The 17,656-nt window shown below is 44.4% G+C and overlaps 1 protein-coding gene across 3 annotated transcripts in view; it reads left to right on the top strand.

The window, feature by feature from the left end:
- Positions 1-17,656, top strand: part of MTMR3 (myotubularin related protein 3) — a 74,257-nt gene that overhangs the window by 26,562 nt on the left and 30,039 nt on the right. For all 3 annotated transcript variants that reach the window (XM_021537314.2, XM_021537312.2, XM_021537309.2), the window contains exons 2-6: positions 4,996-5,073; positions 8,968-9,041; positions 9,409-9,498; positions 11,033-11,149; positions 16,644-16,726. In XM_021537314.2, coding sequence (XP_021392989.2) covers positions 9,039-9,041; positions 9,409-9,498; positions 11,033-11,149; positions 16,644-16,726 — 293 coding nt within the window. In that variant the 5' untranslated portion in view covers positions 4,996-5,073; positions 8,968-9,038. The remainder of the gene's footprint in view (positions 1-4,995; positions 5,074-8,967; positions 9,042-9,408; positions 9,499-11,032; positions 11,150-16,643; positions 16,727-17,656) is intronic.

The raw sequence follows: 17,656 nt of genomic DNA, 5'->3' as shown, positions 1-17,656 counted from the left end.
AGAGGGAACGGCCTCAGGCTGGCCTCAGGCTGGGCCAGGGGAGGCTCAGGTTGGATATTAGGGCAGATTTCCTGATGGAAATAGTTGTCCAGCCTGGCACAGCTCTCAGGGCAGTGCTGTTGTCCCCATCCCTGGAGAGACTTAGCTCTAAGTGTGATTCTTAGGGACATGGGTCAGTGGTGAACACAGTGGTGCCAAATCAATGGCCTCAAAGGTCTTTTTCAGCCTCAGAAGTTCTGTGACACATGGCACTAAAAACCAGAAAATGCCTCCCTGAGGATCAGCTTTCCTTCTTCTCCATGTGCACGTTTTCAGACTTTCTATTAAGGAGCAGCTTTGCCCCATCCAGCCTTGGGAGTGGCTGCATTCCCAGTGCTCCCATCACTCTGTGGTTTCCAGCTCGGCCACCAGCTGACCACATCCCCCAGCTGGTGGGCAGCTGATAGCAGCACTGTGTTCCTGCTCCTGAGCACGCTAAGAGTTGTGTAAAAATAGCAGGGAAAGGAAGCTGAATCCACCAGGAAGAACAGAAAAAGGAGAGAGGAGGAGAAGAACAACCTGTGAGCTAAAGTGAGCAGGGAGCAGCCAAACCCAAAGGTGATGAAAGAAATGGGGGGTGTTTGGTAATCCCATGCAAGAGAAGGTTCCCCTCATAGCAGAGCTGGGGCGAGTGGGAACAGTGATATTGGGAAGTTCAGAATGTAAACAGGAATGCAGAACTTCTCATCAAAAACCACACTTGCATCATGTTACGTTGGGACATGGTGTGGTACAACTGGTGTGGAAATGCCATATTTTGGCAAAGGGAGGGGAAAATACATATTCAAAATAGTCAATTAGTAGGAAACCAGCTGCTTTTGGTTGTGTTTGTTTACATCTTTATGAGGCTAACTGTCAGCTAGAGAAAATCTGGATTTGTTTTTCTCCCCAGTTATTTTTCCCTTGTGCCATTTCCATGCTTATCAAATCATGGCTCTCCTGCTTTGGCTGATAGAGCCTTTCAGCAAAGAAACTGTAGAGACAACCTTCCAGTCACCTAATTAAACAAACATGTTGATTGAAACTTCTCCAGAGTGCTTTTCCTAGCAATTTGCCAATGTTTTATTAAAATAAATGTCAAGAAAAACACTGTCACAGGCTCAAATAATTTAGATTTTGGAGTTCCTGTAGTCCATCACTGCTCAGAGTAGGGCCGGCTTTGATGTAGGATTGGGTAGCCCTTGGAACCCCAGCGGTTGGGATATGGCCAGGGATAAAAGTTTTACAGTTTGGAAACAATTATTTGGAATTTCCCCCTCCAGCTGTACTATTACTTGTGTTTCACTGTATGATTGATATACAATGCAAATACTCTACTTCTCCATAACTTCTTCCAAGAAAAAAAACTGGAGGCGAGACCTTTGTGCTGAGTGTTCACCCAATGCCCAGGTTCCCAAAATAGGCGCCAGAGCAGGATCTTAGAGGATGACTCGAAGGAAAAGTGAAGTGTTCTTGTTCCCATCCCCTTCAGTCCTGGAGCAGAGTGTGACATGTTTGAATTGGGCAGTGACAGGATGTCCTTGGGCACCTGTGCTGGAATCGGGGGAGGGGGTTGTGCCCTGCCCAGGTGACACCCACCTGCAGAGCTGCCCCAGCCCTGGGGCCAGCACAGGGAGGAACTGGAGCTGCTGAAGCCAGTCTAGAGGAGGCCACAGAGATGCTGCAAGGGCTGGAGCCCCTCTGCTCTGGAGCCAGGCTGGGAGAGCTGGGGGTGCTCACGTGGAGAGGAGAAGCTCCAGGGAGAGCTCAGAGCCCTTCCAGGGCCTAAAGGGGATCCAGGAGAGCTGGAGAGGGACTGGGGACAAGGGATGGAGGGACAGGACACAGGGAATGGCTTCCCAGTGCCAGAGGGCAGGGATGGATTGGGAGATTGGGAATTGGGAATTGTTCCCTGTGAGGGTGGGCAGGCCCTGGCACAGGGTGCCCAGAGCAGCTGTGGCTGCCCCTGGATCCCTGGCAGTGCCCAAGGCCAGGCTGGACACTGGGGCTTGGAGCAGCCTGGGACAGTGAAAGGTGTTCCTGCCCATGGCAGGGTGGCTTGGAAGGGCTTTAAGGTCTCTTCCAACCCAAACCATCCTCTGCTCAACCAAACCAGCTTTGAGAGTGTGACAGTCCAATAAAGGTGCTGCAAAGCCCATCCTTAAAAGACACACTTGATTTAGTGAATGGATCCTGTCTCTTTTCCATCTGTTCTCCTTGTCTTTGCTGATGGTGCTGAATCCCTTCTGTTGCTCACAGAGCTGAGGTGCTGCAGAGGAAGTGGTGGGAACACCTGGAGGGGATGGCTGCATCCCTGTCCTGTGGGGCAGCTCCCTGGGATGTGCTGGGATGTGTTAATTAAACAGCTGCTCCTGACCTTGGAGTGCTCCCATCAGCACTTGTTTTGGAGAGGGCCAGCAGAACTCATAGCAGTGTTTCTTCTTACAGGCAGCTTTTCCCCTTATTTTGGCAGAAGTTGTTGACTTAGGAAGTGATAACATTGGAGGTTCTTATCAGAGCCCAGCAGCCTTGCAGCAGGAATGCTGATGAACGTGTTGGGGGGGTTTGCTGAGCTCTGGCAGCAAGAAAGCGGAATTGTTAATGCTTATATTGGAACATTTTTGTCCTGTTTTTAAACTTCTTGACAAAACTCTTGAGATTTGGTGGCTTCTTCCAAGCCTCATTAAAATCAATAAAAAGCTTGTTGTAGATTTTGTGAAGGCTTTTTTTTTTTCCTCATTTGGACTGAAACCACACAAAATCGGTCCAGCTCCTGCACCCAAAATGTGTATCTTGCCTTTTGAAAAGCAAATACGTGGCCAGAACACTGTCTCTGAGGAGTCATTCTAGAGTTGTATAGTCTGCCTTCAGAGCTTTTTTTTGTGTGTGTTTAATAAACTTGCTCCATATTCCCTTCAAAGATGGCTTTGTATCAACAGGCAGCTGTGAAGTTGAACTTGTTGCATGCTCAAGCTGGTAGCTCAGAGTCAAGCTGTGCCCATTCCCACCTGGGTGCTGGGATTGATTATCGACCCATAAAATTATTGGGATTGGTGTTTGGTGTGTTGGCTGAGAGAGATTTTTTTTTTTAATAGAAACAAAGTTAACCTCTGTTGCAGGTAATGAAATGTTGCTTTTAGAAACTGTTTTATGAAATGGTAAATCGAAGTTTAGCTGAGGGTTTGGACAGCTGGCATCAACACAGGAGCTCTCTGTTAGAGCATATCCTCAGCCCCCTGTTTGTGTAAATGCTGAGATTCCATGAGATTCCCTAAGGTGTCCATCATGTGAGATGGTAGAATTCCTTCTGGTGCATATCAGTTTGTATTAGAATCTTAGAATCATTAAAGCCTTGCATGGGAAGAGACCTACAGGGATCACTGATCCATCCCCTGGCCCTGCCCAGACCCCCAACAACCCCACCCTGTCCATCCCTGGTGTCCAAAGGCTCCTGGAGCTCTGGCAGCCTCGGGGCCGTGCCCATTCCCTGGGCAGTGCCAGCACCTCTGGGGAAGAACCTTTCCTGATCTCCATCCTCCTGGCCCAGCTCCAGCCGTTCCCTGGGTGCTGTCCCTGTCCCAGGGCAGAGCTGGGAGCTGCCCTCGGGAGGAGCTGCAGCCCCTGAGGAATCTCCCCTCAGCCTCCTCTGCTCCAGCTGAACACTCCCAGTGTTCTCAGCTGCTCCTCCAGACCCTTCCCCATCCTCGTGCCCCTCCTTTGGTCCATCTCCAACAGCTTTAGATCCTTCTGACATTGTGGTGAAACTGTCCCCGGCAATTGAGGAGAGGCCACCCCAGAGCAGAGCTGGACAATCCCCTCCCTCACCCAGCTGGCAATGCTGGGCCTGGGGCACAACTCCTTGAAACGCACAATTTTTGATGCACTTCCTAAACTTTTTCTACTGTCAGTCCTAAAATTACATCTCCTTTTTCTGTGTACTACTTCTTTTCCTTGTCATAATCTATAAACTAAAGGATACGATGAACACAAAATACAAAAGTATTTTATTTCATTTACCAGAATGTGAAAATTATCAGTAGTTGTGGCACATCAAAGTACAGACAAACTATTTCCAGCAGCAGGATTATATGGTGGAGAAAGTGGACTTTCCAGGCATATCCAGATGCAGTGTGGAGAGTACAGTACTACTGGGAGAGTATCCAAGTTTCTGTGAAGAGCAAACCTTTGGATACAAGCAGTGGTGTCCCATTCAGTTTGCTTGTGTGCTTTAGGAACAATGGGGTTAGTCAGGAGATTTCAATTGTAGTGTTTGGGTATTTTAGCATTAAACTTTATGTCCTTCTGTTGCCACAGGAGGTATCTGTTGGTCTTGTTGGAATGACTGTAGGAATGAAGCAGATCAGATATTTTCTCCATCTAATTTTTTGACAAATAGATATTTCTGGCACACTACCTCTTTTTTGGTGCAATAAATGTTTGTACAGTATTTGAAAATCCAAAGGAAAGGTCTTGGCAGGAGTGGCCTCATGAGCATTGCTGATCCTGGGATTTTTGCACGATTGGACCCAAAGCACGCAGGCAGCAACCACTGTTTGGGGGTCTTCATTGGCTTTCTTGGGGCTAGAAATGCCAATTGCAATGTAAAATTAAACCCACTTTGAAGATCAGTGTTGGATCTTCTATAAAACTCTCTCCTGTAGCTCGTATTGTGAAGTAATTTTTGCTTTGTTTACTAATTTATGAAAATTCTGAATTGCTTTGTTGCCATGATTTCAGAACTGCTCCTTGCCAGCCAAGAGGCCTTATCCACACGTATCAATCAGAATCCAGTCCTGCAATTCCCTCTCTGGCCATGTTAAGCTCTTGTTACAATTCCAAGGCACTCAGACTTTCTTTTTTTCCTCTTGAATTAATCCAAACTTCCCCCACAGTGGAGTGCCCTGTCTAGCATGCAGGTTTAAAAGTGTTTTTTTCAAGGTGAGTTCATGTTTTAAAGTGTTGTCTTTGTATTTGCAGCTGCCAATGTGAAGTATCAAAAGAGAACAGTTGGAACTTTCTGGGACAAGAGAGGACTGTTTATTCTCTCATTCTTTGGTAAGATCAGCTGCTTGTTTGTGGATTCTGTGCTCATCACTGATTATTCTCTTAATTAAATCAATTTTTTTCCAAAATCTTAGATAAAAATTAGTATTTCACTGAGTTGGAGTTTGCAGCCTTTAATTATTAGAAAGGAAGTTTCCTGACTCTTAGTTGTGCCCAAGCTTCAGACACATTCTTTGTCCTGCTCCTATTCCTGAACAATGTGCAAATATCCATGTTGTTAGCTGCTTTCCCAGTAAATCCTGGTGAAAGTTACTCAGTCCCTGCAGCCTGTGGTGTCAGGGAAGAGGAGAAACCTCCCTGTCAGGGACTGAAATGAGAGAAATTTGAGTGTTAATCCTTATCTCAGAAATTTCCTTCCACCTGCCAAAGGGGGAGAAGTGTTTCCAGTTTGCAACAGAAGCATCTTTTGCTCAAGGTACGGCGCATTCCTGAATGTTCAATTCTCAAATTTTCTAATGTTCCTTTGCCAAAAAGTTTGAATTCCAAACTCAGAGGGCAGCTGTGCCACAGTATGTAAACAGCTCAGGGGTCAGTTCAGTCTGATTTTGATATTAAAATACATGGAATTCAGTCTGGATGGGGAAGGTAAGGGAACAAAGTTAAATGATTGGATTGTTCCTTCTTTCTTTTTTCCCTCCAGTTTTTTCTTTTCCTCGCTGAAAGTCCAACTGCATTCAAATATATGTGAATTTAAATGATCCTTTATTTAGCTAATCTTTTTTGTTTAGATTCACTGGCAAACAGGTGGTTATTGCTACTCTAAATTATGTACATAATTTAAACCATAAGGTACATCTGAAACAAAAGGTAATTAAAATGTTCCTGTAGAGGCTGAACAGAGTCTGAGGTTACAACCTTTGCTCATCATTTATCCTTTAACACAGAACATAAGGATGGAGAATTAACAAGACCATTCTTTCACGTACAACATAAGGATGGAGAATTAACAAGACCATTCTCTTTTTTGACATAATTTAACACACATGGAATTGCAGGTAAAAGGGCCGACAGTAAATTGATAACAGCACCTTTTTTTGGCCTCAATCCTGACCAAACCCAGTATTTGTACCGATAAAACCAAGTTTTACTGCTCTGTGTATAAGCTGGCTGCTGTTTTTCTGTGATCCTGTTGATAAGGAGGAGCCTGTGACCAGGTTTTTAACTGCACTGTGTTTGTACCTTTCCATTTCACTTCTGGAAAATGGGTTTTACTGTCAGGGCAGAGCTGCACTTGAACAGAATGAGAATTCTCCTTCCATTCTGCAGTCCTAAAAGTGGTGTGGATCAGCCTGAGAATGGGTTTGTGCAGCCACTTGCTGCTGGGCTGGCTTTGTCCCCAGCTGTCCCTTGGAGCAGCACAGGGAATGATGGTGGGGAGGGTTCAGGAGTGCTTGGTGGAGTTGATGATAGGAGGAATGTTCTTACTGCCAAGGCTTCTAAAGCCAGAAATGCCCTTATGAGGTGGCAACAGTCACTGGGATCCTCCTCCTGTTCCCATGGGAAGAGTTTGCTGAACTGGGAACGGGTTAGAAAGCTTTGGGATAGAAAAAAGTGTGGGTTCAGGTGTGGTTTGGGCTGTCCTGAGCAGTGTGTGGTGCATCCCTGTTCCCAGAGCTGTTCCCTTTTCTTCTTGCTCAGCCCAGTGACCTTGGGTTGCTGGAGGGAGCGGGCTCGGCTCGTGGACATGATGGGAAAGGAATGATTTCTTTCCAAGTATTCACTGTCCAGCAGCTCAGAGAGCCTCACTGTAACAATTCAGCCTTTTTGCTATTTCTGTCAGCAATTTTCAGCATTCCTTTGGTGGCAGGGAAGTTGCTGAAGCGTTTCACTGATGCCCAGCAGCAGCCAGAGCAAAGTGTTTGCTTTAGAACCAGTCCTATAACTTCTTGTACCATTTATCTTGGCAGCATCACCCTTTGCATCTGATAGTCCTGATCCAAACTGAAACAGGCAGATTTTTTTTTCCACACAGCTTTTCCAAAATTCAGCTTAAAAAGGAAGATTCTCACATGGAAAGAGCCACACTGTCACAGTAGAAATTATTCTGCACTGATTGCAGGAGTTATACTGAAACTTGGTATTTTGGATAGTCTCTGCTGGAGGTTTATACTGGTTTATGCACAACTGTAAGATATTTTAAAAGACACAATTTTCTAAGCTAATACTGGTTTTATTAATATGTAGGTAGTTATGTAATAAACTTATAAATTACATATATCTAATTAAACTGAACTATGAAAGAATTTTTTCCAGCATAGTGCCTATTAAATTAAAGCTTTACCCCAGAGATACTAAGCAAGCTTCAAATTTGTAATAAAGCAGATTTTTAAGATTAAGTTGGTGTTTCTCTGATAATTGTGTGTGAAGCTGAAGGAGTTCATTGAAATAACAAGGAGTTTTTTATATCATACTATCCTGGAATGGTTTCGGTGGGAAGGGACCTTAAAATTCATCTCATGTCCCCCCTGCCATGGACAGGGACAACTTCCACCATCCCAGGCTGCTCCAAGCCCTGTCCAACCTGACCTTGGGTACTGTCAGGGATCCAGGGGCAGCCCCAGCTGCTCTGGGCACCCTGTGCCAGGGCCTGCCCACCCTGCCAGGGAACAATTCCCAATATCCCATCCAGCCCTGCCCTCTGGCACTGGGAAGCCATTCCCCTGGTCCTGTTGCTTGAGACCCTCATCCCAAGTCCCTCTCCAGCTCTCCCAGGATTCTATGTCTACTTTTTGCATTAATTTTTAGTGAATTCATGGCAGTTTGAGCTTGATTCTGCTCACCATTTCCCCCTTTTATGTAAATATATTTACAAACACACCTATGTGAGGATACTTGATGTGCAGCTGCTGCTCCTTTGCCCTCTCTATATTCCATACCAAGCACAGGATGTGTGCAGGGCTCCCTGCAGTGCTGGGAGCTGATGGATTAAAGTGGTTTTCTCTGTCAGCCTCAGCACTGACAATTAGAAACACATTTACAAGTAAAGTGAGATACGAGAACTGAACTGAGAACTGACTGCACTCATGTGATGTATTTTCATTTTTAAGTTTTGCGTACCACTGTCTGCAAACCCCATAAATACCTGAGTGAATTCTGCTTGAGTAGAACAAGGAAGAACCTACATGGGAATAAAAAGCTGAGTATAAAATCCATCCCAAACCCAAACTGTAACTCCTGTATTCACTTCACTCATTCAGTTCCTTACTGGGTGATTTACATAAACCTCAGGACTATGTTAATATTCCCAGAAATTTTGCAGATGATGAAAACTGAGGGGTTTATTGGGTAGTGGGGAGAGCAAGTCCCCAGTATAGTGTTCTGGAACTCTTGGAAATGTTGGTGCAGGAAAATTGATATTTTGGTACATCCATGGATATCCAAAATGAGCTGTAAGTGTAAAATTAGGATTTTTATCCCAATAAGAACTCCAGTTCATATGCCATAGTTGAAATGAGCTTGTTCCAGGAAGATCCAAATCCTGTGTTCCACACCAGATCAGCCCCAAGGATCCCTTTGATTAGTATCCCACGGATTTCTGATTCACCATCTGCAGGCAACTTGGGAGAAAATTCTGGGGGATCTGGAAAGATGAACATGTTTTAATTTAAATTATATAAACACTGGTCTAATTACTGCCTTCAGACAGGTGTTCTCCCAGCAGCACATCCAAAGGTAATTTTTCAGGATGAACAGAAGGAACCAGACACATTTTGAAACAATTTTGGCTCTCAGGAGAGGGAGCTTCTATAGATTTCATCTTTTCATAATTACTGTTTGCTCTCAGTCTTCTAACAGCTATATTCACAGTCTTTAAAAGTTAATTTGTATTTATTTGCCAAGAGAAAATGAATCTTATTTCATCATTATACTTTCCTGATTTTCTAGATTTTAGTAAGTGAAGAGCTCGAAGTATTGCAAGTAAAGACGAGGATTCCTCCTCCTGCCCAGGGCCTGTCATGGTAAGCAAAGGGGCTTTGCAGGGTCTGTGACAGAGCAGAAGAGTTTAAAATGGGAAAAACATTAGGGAATTAAATGTGGGGTTGCTGAGTTTTAGGCATAGTGCTAATGCTTTTTTTCCTAATGCTGCTATAAGTCTTTCAGCTTTTAATGACTTTATTAATCAGGCTGTAGTAAGGGAACTGGTTGCTAATACCAAATTTGTTGTCTGAGGGCCCATGTTGGAGAGTTTAGAAACTTTAGTGAGTTACTGCTCCTGGAATTCTCTGGATACTTCATCCTGTGGGAGCTTTTCCTTGGCTGTGCATGGTTGGGGAAGGTGGCAGCAGGTGCCAGTGCTGCAGGTGACTGTCACACTTTGTTCCTCAGGATGAAGAGACTCAGCACAGCCTTGAATGCATCCAGGCTAATCAGATTTTTCCCAGGAAGCAGCTGATCCGAGAAGATGAGAACCTTCAGGTAATCACCACACTGCTCCTGTTCAAATCACACTGCCTCCAGTTGGGTTATGGATTCTCTGCCATCTCCTCCAGAATTTTAATTCACAGCACAGAAACTCATTTGCTGTCTTGATAGGACAGAGAACTTGGACATTTTATTACAATAAATTTCTTCCAGTGTCTGAAAAGTATCTCTGCTACCTGTGCATTAATTCCAAGGGTAGGGTTTTATTCCATAGTTTAGAACTCTGTTGTTTTGGAAAAAGCAGCACTAAGCTGATTGAACACTGCCTTGGCATCTGGTTATTATGAAGCCAAAAGTCTTCTGCTGCAAAAAAAGAGATATTTTTTATTTTCTTTATTTTCCAAAGTTCCTTTTGAAATCAGTTTAGTACAAATTATTTACCATAGAATCATGGAATAGTTTGTGTTGAAAAGGACTTCAAAACCCATTCAGTCCCACCCCTGCCATGGGCAGGGACACCTTCCACCATCCCAGGCTGCTCCCAGCCCTGTCCAGCCTGGCCTTGGGCACTGCCAGGGATCCAGGGGCAGCCACAGCTGCTCTGGGCACCCTGTGCCAGGGCCTGCCTACCCTCCCACGGAACAATTCCCAATTCCCAATCTCCCATCCATCCCTGCCCTCTGGCAGTGGGAGCCATTCCCTGTGTCCTGTCCCTCCATCCCTTGTCCCCAGTCCCTCTCCAGCTCTCCTGGAGCCCCTTTAGGCCCTGGCAGGGCTCTGAGCTCTCCCTGGAGCTTCTCCTCTCCAGGTGAGCACCCCCAGCTCTCCCAGCCTGGCTCTCCGTGTAGACACTCTTGCATCAACTCAAGAGTTTCATTGTAATACAAAGTATTTTTATTTGTTCCAAGCTACTTTGGTGTAAAACCAGATCACTTTCAAGGTGGCTATTTTCTCTTTCCACCTGGCTCAGCTAAACTGGGCTTAGGTCACATTTTAATTAACCAGTGTACAATTTCCATGTATGGTGAATGACTTTGCAGGTTTCTGACTTTATAAAGCAGCAGCTTCTTGTGCATTTTCATATTTACTGTGAGAAATAGGGAGCAAAAAGCTTGGTTTGTCCAAGCTCAGCTTTGTAGCATTTAGGGATCCAACTTAGGCTGGTTACCTGAGCTTGCTGAGTGAATAGTGGGGAAATAGCAGGGAACATTATTCATCCTGGATGTTTTGCCTACTTTAGGATGAATTTAATAACATTATGGAAATGCCACTCTCCATTAAGTAAGGAGTGAGAGCATAAATCATAGGGCTTTGTCAGCCTGCTTGCCAAAATGTGAGGATATTTTTCATAAAAATTCATTGCTTTCCCTGACCAGGCACTTACCACTCAGGAAAAGTAACATAAAATAAGGGATAATTTAAGAAAAGGCTGCAATTAACCTCAGAGCCAACCTTACCTGATGTTCCTCCTTAGCAGCAATAACAAGGCTGAATTCTCAGCAGACTTTGTTTGATTTCTTGTGCTGCAGGAGGGGCAGATTTTTGGGAAATGGTTTCTGAAATGAGATTTTTTGCTGCCTTTCTGCAGGTGCCGTTCATTGAGCTCCACGGGGAGAGCACAGAGTATGTGGGACGAGCAGAGGATGCCATCATTGCCCTTTCCAACTACAGGCTCCACATCAAATTCAAGGAATCTGTTGTGAATGTAAGTGTTTGATCTCAAAGGAAATAACAGAATTTGGGATAAGAGTACAGTGATCCCCCCCACTTTTAAGAATAAAAAATCTTTTTCTGACATTCAGATTGATTTCTCAGAGACAATAAATGTGTATTTAGGCACTAAAGGGTGACTCAGCTGCTCTGAAAATCAGATGTCATAAAGAAATATCACATCCCTCAACCTTCAGGTGTCAGCCACCTGTAGTCCCAAAGCTCAGTGGGGAGAAATAGTCAGTCTTCCAAGGGGCTTTTGGAGCACCTAAACCTCATTTGTGCCTTGCTTGGAGTGTCAGAAGGTGGGAGTGGTTCCAGCTGCTGAAGTTCTGTGCCAGATGTTGAGTGGTGTGGGTGCAGTCCTTGATGTTACGGGTCAGGAGTGGGACCTCACCTTCAATGCATTGCTTTAGGGCTCTTCTTATTCCAAATGTCCATTCCTTGAAATGGTTCCATCTCCACCTCCTCTGGTACCAGGCACAGTTCAATGGGTGTTGGACAGTCTCACCAGCTGGGGACACTTCCAGTGTGGAAATCAAGAGTGTCCTGAGGAATGCCAGGGAATTATAGAGTTGCTTTATTAGAGAAGCCATTAGAGCATGAACTGCACTTCCTGTCCTTAGGACAATTAGGGATTTTGCTTTATAGGGATTTTTAATTCAGTATTTTTGAGCATAGCAAGAATTGATGTTTTTTCAAATCACGTTCCTTGGCTGTGTTCAGGGAAGAGTCCACAGAAGTTTGTGAATATTCCCATGTTAATTTTTCTTCCCTGACTTTCACATGCAGTGTTCTGCCCTCTCATTCTGTGTGATATCTCATTATCATCAGCATCATTAACCAGAAATAATCAGAGTATGAGGTAGAGCAGAATATAAATAATTCTTTGTAACCATGTATGAGTATCAATAATAACTTCCTATGAACTTCACTGAAATCCAGGGCAGAGAGGGCTTGGGATGTCTTTAAGTATAAAAAACATGCAGTAATTAAGAATCATATTTAAATTGTTAATTTTGATAGTAGTAATTCTTTTGGTTTTTATTGACCAAAACTCTTGATCAGATGGTAATTTTCTAAATCAAATTTTCACTGAGTAGTTTTTGATTGAGTTAATCTTGATTCTTTCCTGCTGTTTTTATGTCACCACAGCTGTTCAGCAAATACCTGTAAGAGATTCTTCATTCCTGGGCTGTGGTTTTTCCCCTCGTGTTTGGTTACGATTCCCTGGCTGTGAAAATTGTGCTGTGACACCTCAGTGAGCAGCACAGAGCTCCAGATCACCTGGGCTGGGAAAGAAATCCATTCAAAGTTGTTAATGTTCCCATTGCAACAGTGCAGAAAGGGGCTGTGTGTGGAGATCTTTCCCATGGATAATTTCCTAGATCTCAGTGCTAATAGGAACATGGTGTTTCAAATGCAAAAACAAAAGGTCCCACAGACCATGCATAAATTGGGGGATTATGACATTCAGGGGTGTTGACTTACATTTATCCATGGGATAAAAGTGCAGACTCAACAGGGATCTCTTGGTGCATGAGGGAGGTTTGGTTCCCAGGCCCAACTCTATTGATTCCTTAAGAAAATGTCAGACTTTGCAGCTGCTGAGTGTTTCTGTCTAATCACTTTCCTCCCTGTTAGCTAATTGCATTGATGGGAGAATTAACATTTTAGTGGAGTTTGTGGAAGCATGGATTGCATGTAATCTCTTCCCAGTGGTGGATTTTAGACACAGTACCAAAGGAAAGTCATGATGGGGGGGACTTTCATGAGGAACTGAGTTTTAGTGTGAGCTTTCCCTTACTTGGAAAAATGGTTGCATTGGGATATTCCTCATGTCCATGGCTGTTGTGGTTCATCCCTGCTGGAGTGGCATGATCATTGTCTGTCTTCAGGCCCTGCTGCCCAAATTATTAACACACAGAGCACAACAATTGTGAGACAAGAGGGGTCTCAGAGTGGCCTTCAAGACAAATCCAAAGTGTCATCAGCTGTAATTAAAAGCAAAATTTACTTCAGACACTCCTTGTGGGCTCCATGCACCTGGGAGGGGATTCAGGTCCCTCCAACCTGGAGCCTTTCAGAGCTGTCTTTGCACCCTCAGTGCCTCCATGTGCCACTTCATCCCTCGCTCCAGGAGACCCAGCCTTGGCCTTGTGCTTGTTAAGGCCACCAGCTTGCTCCATGACCCTGACATTAGTCCAGCTCTGAGCTGGGAAAATGAGGAGGAAATCCCAACTCCAGCTCCCGGGGCCTGGGTGCCATGAGAGGTCCTGGAGAGGTTTGGGCACAGTGGGGCACAGGGACTGTCTGTAGCAGGGTCACTGGTGCTTGCAGCAGCCTGGCCATGATCCACTGCATGCCACTGGGAATTGTGGGCAGGGATTGTGCTGTGGAGGGGTTGTTCCAGCACTGAAAATGTAACTTGTGCTTTTTCTGACTACAGAGCTGTAATTCTCTAAATATATCTTGTACTGCTCTTAGATAACAGACAGCTCCAGTCATCAAAATAATTTTAAAAACCCCTCAAAAATAAAAAGTTGGAGTTGTAGAATGTTGCTGTTATTTAAAATGAGAAAATTTTAAATAAGAGACAGTTGGGAGATACTGAAAGAGCAGGGAGCTCCTGTACTCCCTATAATGGGATGTAATATTCGTCAGATAACAATGTATGTTTATTCTTATAAAAGCAAAAATTATTGCTTCTCCCTGCCTGGTTTCCATGCCATTATTAGAGGGAAGTGCCTGCAGATAGAATTGATGGCTCTTCCAGGAACGGACTCTGGGTGTCGGACTGGCACAGCCTGAAGGATGTGCAGTGGGAAGGGAAGGTTATCAGGGAGGGAGGGAATGACAGAAGATAATTCCACAGAGATTTGCTGGGGGAAGAATAATGGCTAGGAAGGAGATTGAAAACACAAGAGGACCACGGGACAGATTTTTATGACTGGGAAGGAAAATTAAAAAGATTAATGGGAAGGTTGTCCTGAAGAAAAAGCTGCAGATTGTGAGGGAATCACTGGTGGGCTGTTGGAGGGGAATGGATGGCTGGGGAGCAGAGGGCACAGGGAAAGGACAGGAAACAAGGAGTGACATTGGAAGAAAGAAATTAAAAATAATGCAGGAGGAGAAGAATTAGTTTGTCATTAGAGTGCAGACAGAAGGAAGAGGAGCCACAAGCAGAATGCCAGGAGGAGGGAAGAGGTGGAGAACTGCTTAAATGAAGATGGACATGGGAAAAAACAGAACAAAACAGGGCTTGGGAATAAAAAAGATAAGAGACAAAGCAAGACTGGACTTAAAAAGCAAGTCTGAAATCTTGACTCAGCTGGGAAAGATGTTTTACTTTCCATGTTGGTGCCATTTAACTCAGTGGTAGATTTAAATAAGTTATTTTAAACTCATTTAAGTTGGAAAAACCCTCCCAGGCTATCGAGTCCTTCCTGTGCCCAATGCCCACCTTGTCCCCAGCCCAGAGCTCTGAGTGCCACATCCAGTCCTTCCTTGGACACCTCCAGGGGACTCCAGATCTCCTGGGCAACCCCTGCCAAGGCCTGAGCACCCTTTCCATGGAGAAATTCCTCCTGGGAATTATTAGTAGGTCTGTGTGGGGCTGTCCAGTCATAAAGACAGTCTGGAAGATTCTTCAGTCTGAGCTCCATTCCTGTCCACTGGTCAAACAAAACTCAGACAATTTCCCTGCCTGGCAGACTGGGGTCCAGCAGGGCTTGGAAGGAACAAGCAGGTGAAATGCAGGGATCAGCTGCAGAGCAGAGCACTTGGTGTGGTCTGTGCTGCACTTCAGTCCTGCTGCTTTGGTGGAGTCACCCACAGTCATGCTGAGCTTAGGGAGGGCACAGAGGGGCTCTCACAGGAGGGATTCCTCATTTCCTGCCCCCTTCATGTCACTGATTGTGTCACAGATTTCAAGCAATGACAGTGCTGAAAACATGGACAGAAATTCAAGCTGCAGATTTATTTAAAATCCAGATTTGAAAACACAAATTACTAGGCTGTGGAGTCAGACACCCTCTTGCCAAGTCCTAGCCATGGATTTTCTGTCATTTAATGTCCAGTTACCACAGAAGGAGCAGAGTAACTGCCCTGTCCCAGCCTTGCTGGGCACAACAAGGTGGCTCCAGAGCAGCCTCTGGTTGTGGTCTGACATGGGCAAGGGAAAGGCTGAGCATTAAAAACTCCCTGCCTGCTGCACCTGGGGGCTGTGAGCTCTGGTCAGTGATTTGAGAAGCTCTGGGCTCTGTCTGAGGTGCTGCCCTGAGCTGTGCTTGCCTTCCCCAGAGCCAGCAGAGTTCTCATCCCTCTCCTGGGCACAGCACCTGCCCTGAGCTCGCTCAGACATCTCCCTGCTCGGAGGAGGTTTTCCCTTGGTTTGTATTTTTGAGATATCTCTTCTCCTTGCCTGCTGGTTTTAGTTAATTTCCTTTTTTTCATTACACCTAAATGAGGTACTTCTTAAGCTTTGTGATGCCTGAGAAGATGCTGTCTGGATTCCTTATTCTGAAGCTTTGATTGGAGGTGACCTTCAAGGACTTGCCCAAGCATATGGAGAAGCCCTGGCTCTTCCAGCCCCATCTTGGGGCCCCAAGCCAGACCTTAAACTGCTGGATCTTAGTCCTGTGATGGCAAATATCAGAGTATTAGAATGTTGCTAAAGGACAGCAGAGGTTTTGTTGCCTTGTGCAATGTCTGTATAATCTACTAAACAATTCAAACAGCTTTGTGCTTCATGTTAATTACAGGTATTAGCTAAATTTGCAGTTATTTATGACTTCATTTAAGGCAATAATGTACATTTGCCCATCTCAGATAAAGTTCCAAAAATAATTTTGAAAATTAATATTTTCATCTTGTGGGTATTCTCATCTTTAAAGGTACTTGAAGGTGCTCTTCTGTGTTGCCTGACCAACTTGCTGCTGGTTAAACATGGCAGGATACAGAAGTGTCTATAACTGCACTTTAACTGGGAAAGATTCAGCATTATTACTCTAAATTTGGCTGCTTCCATTACAAGTGTTGTTCTAAACAGGGCAAAGGGTTTTTCCCTGAGGAGGAAATACTGGATATTGCCACAGAAAAACACCCAGACTGCAGCAATCTGTTAAGGGGATCTTGCTTAGCAGTTCATTTTGAGCATCATCAGCTAAAAATATATTAAGATTCCTAAATTTAGACCTATAAGAGAGAAAACTGATTCCATGAGAGAGGAGCTGGGGTGTCTGCTGCCTTTTCTGCAGCCTTCTCAGGTGCTCCCATGGGATCCCTTAAGGCTCTTGGACTCCACGGGACTGGAGCTGGAATATGAATACCTGGTACCAAACTTCAGAGCTGATGAAGTAATTCCTTGTGGATTTCTTTGTTTTCCTCTCTTCAGCCTCCATGTAACCTGCAATAAATCCATGTGAGATATGCAAAGAAATTGCTGTTACTGCTGCATAAATGAAGTAATCTGATGTGTTTAATTGCAGGTTCCATTGCAGCTTATTGAGAGCGTGGAGTGCCGGGATATATTCCAGCTTCATTTGACCTGCAAGGACTGCAAGGTTATCAGGTAGGAGAGGCTCAGTGTTAAAGGGGAGGAAATTTACTTTCCACATGCCATGGACAGCTGGGATGGTTCAAGGAAATGGGGTTTCTTGCTTGATTTCCCTCAAAAGTTTTTTATTTGGTCTGATTTTTCTACAGGGAAGGCTGTGTTCAGGACAGCAGCAAATCTTGCTCTGAGCCCACATAGCTGATCTTGGTTTTGTTCTGAAATTAATTTTAGTCTCACTGTGTTGTCCCTGCTTTGCAATCAGTTAGAATAGATTGCTTCAATGTATTATAGATATATCAATATTTCCATATCAGTAGGTACAGGAGTAGATAAAGCCACTGATACACACATTGCAAATGTGTTTTATCAAGATTTGGGGTTGGGAGGCTTCATCTACCCTGCATTTTCAGCACCTTTGAGAGTACAGTCACTATCCTTGAGGCATGGTAACCTCCTGGAAATGCAAATGAGGGACTAAGGGAAGAGAGTGAAGGAAGGTGGTAAATCCAGCTGTGCAGGCAGCAGTAACTCCTGGCTGTCCTTCCCCAGACTCCAGACCCGAGCCAGGGCTCTCTGAGCTGCCCAGCCTGAGCTGCACCTCACTGGATTTTTTTTTTAACTTTTCTGCTGCAGAAATTAATTTTGATCTATGAACTTTAATTAAGAAGAAAGGAACATTTCTTTTTGATTAAATGTTTGCTGGCTGTACCTTTTGTGTAATGAAAGGAACTCCAGCCATCTGTGAGCACTCAGAATGTTTAACAGGTCAGCTGCTTCCTGAAAGGCTGTTTTTTCACTAGGACTGATTTTACCTTAGAGGTAATATTTAGTTTAATTTGAATTCAATGTTTAACTTCCTCTTCACTTGTAGTTCTTGACATTTAAGAAAGTCACCCTTCTTCCCTACATTAATTTGTTTTTTCCCTTCAATTGTAGAATGAATAC

The sequence above is a fragment of the Lonchura striata genome, chromosome 18, assembly GCF_046129695.1.
Source record: "Lonchura striata isolate bLonStr1 chromosome 18, bLonStr1.mat, whole genome shotgun sequence".
Classification (NCBI taxonomy): Eukaryota; Metazoa; Chordata; class Aves; order Passeriformes; family Estrildidae; genus Lonchura; species Lonchura striata.
This window is presented reverse-complemented; position numbering and strand designations above follow the sequence as displayed.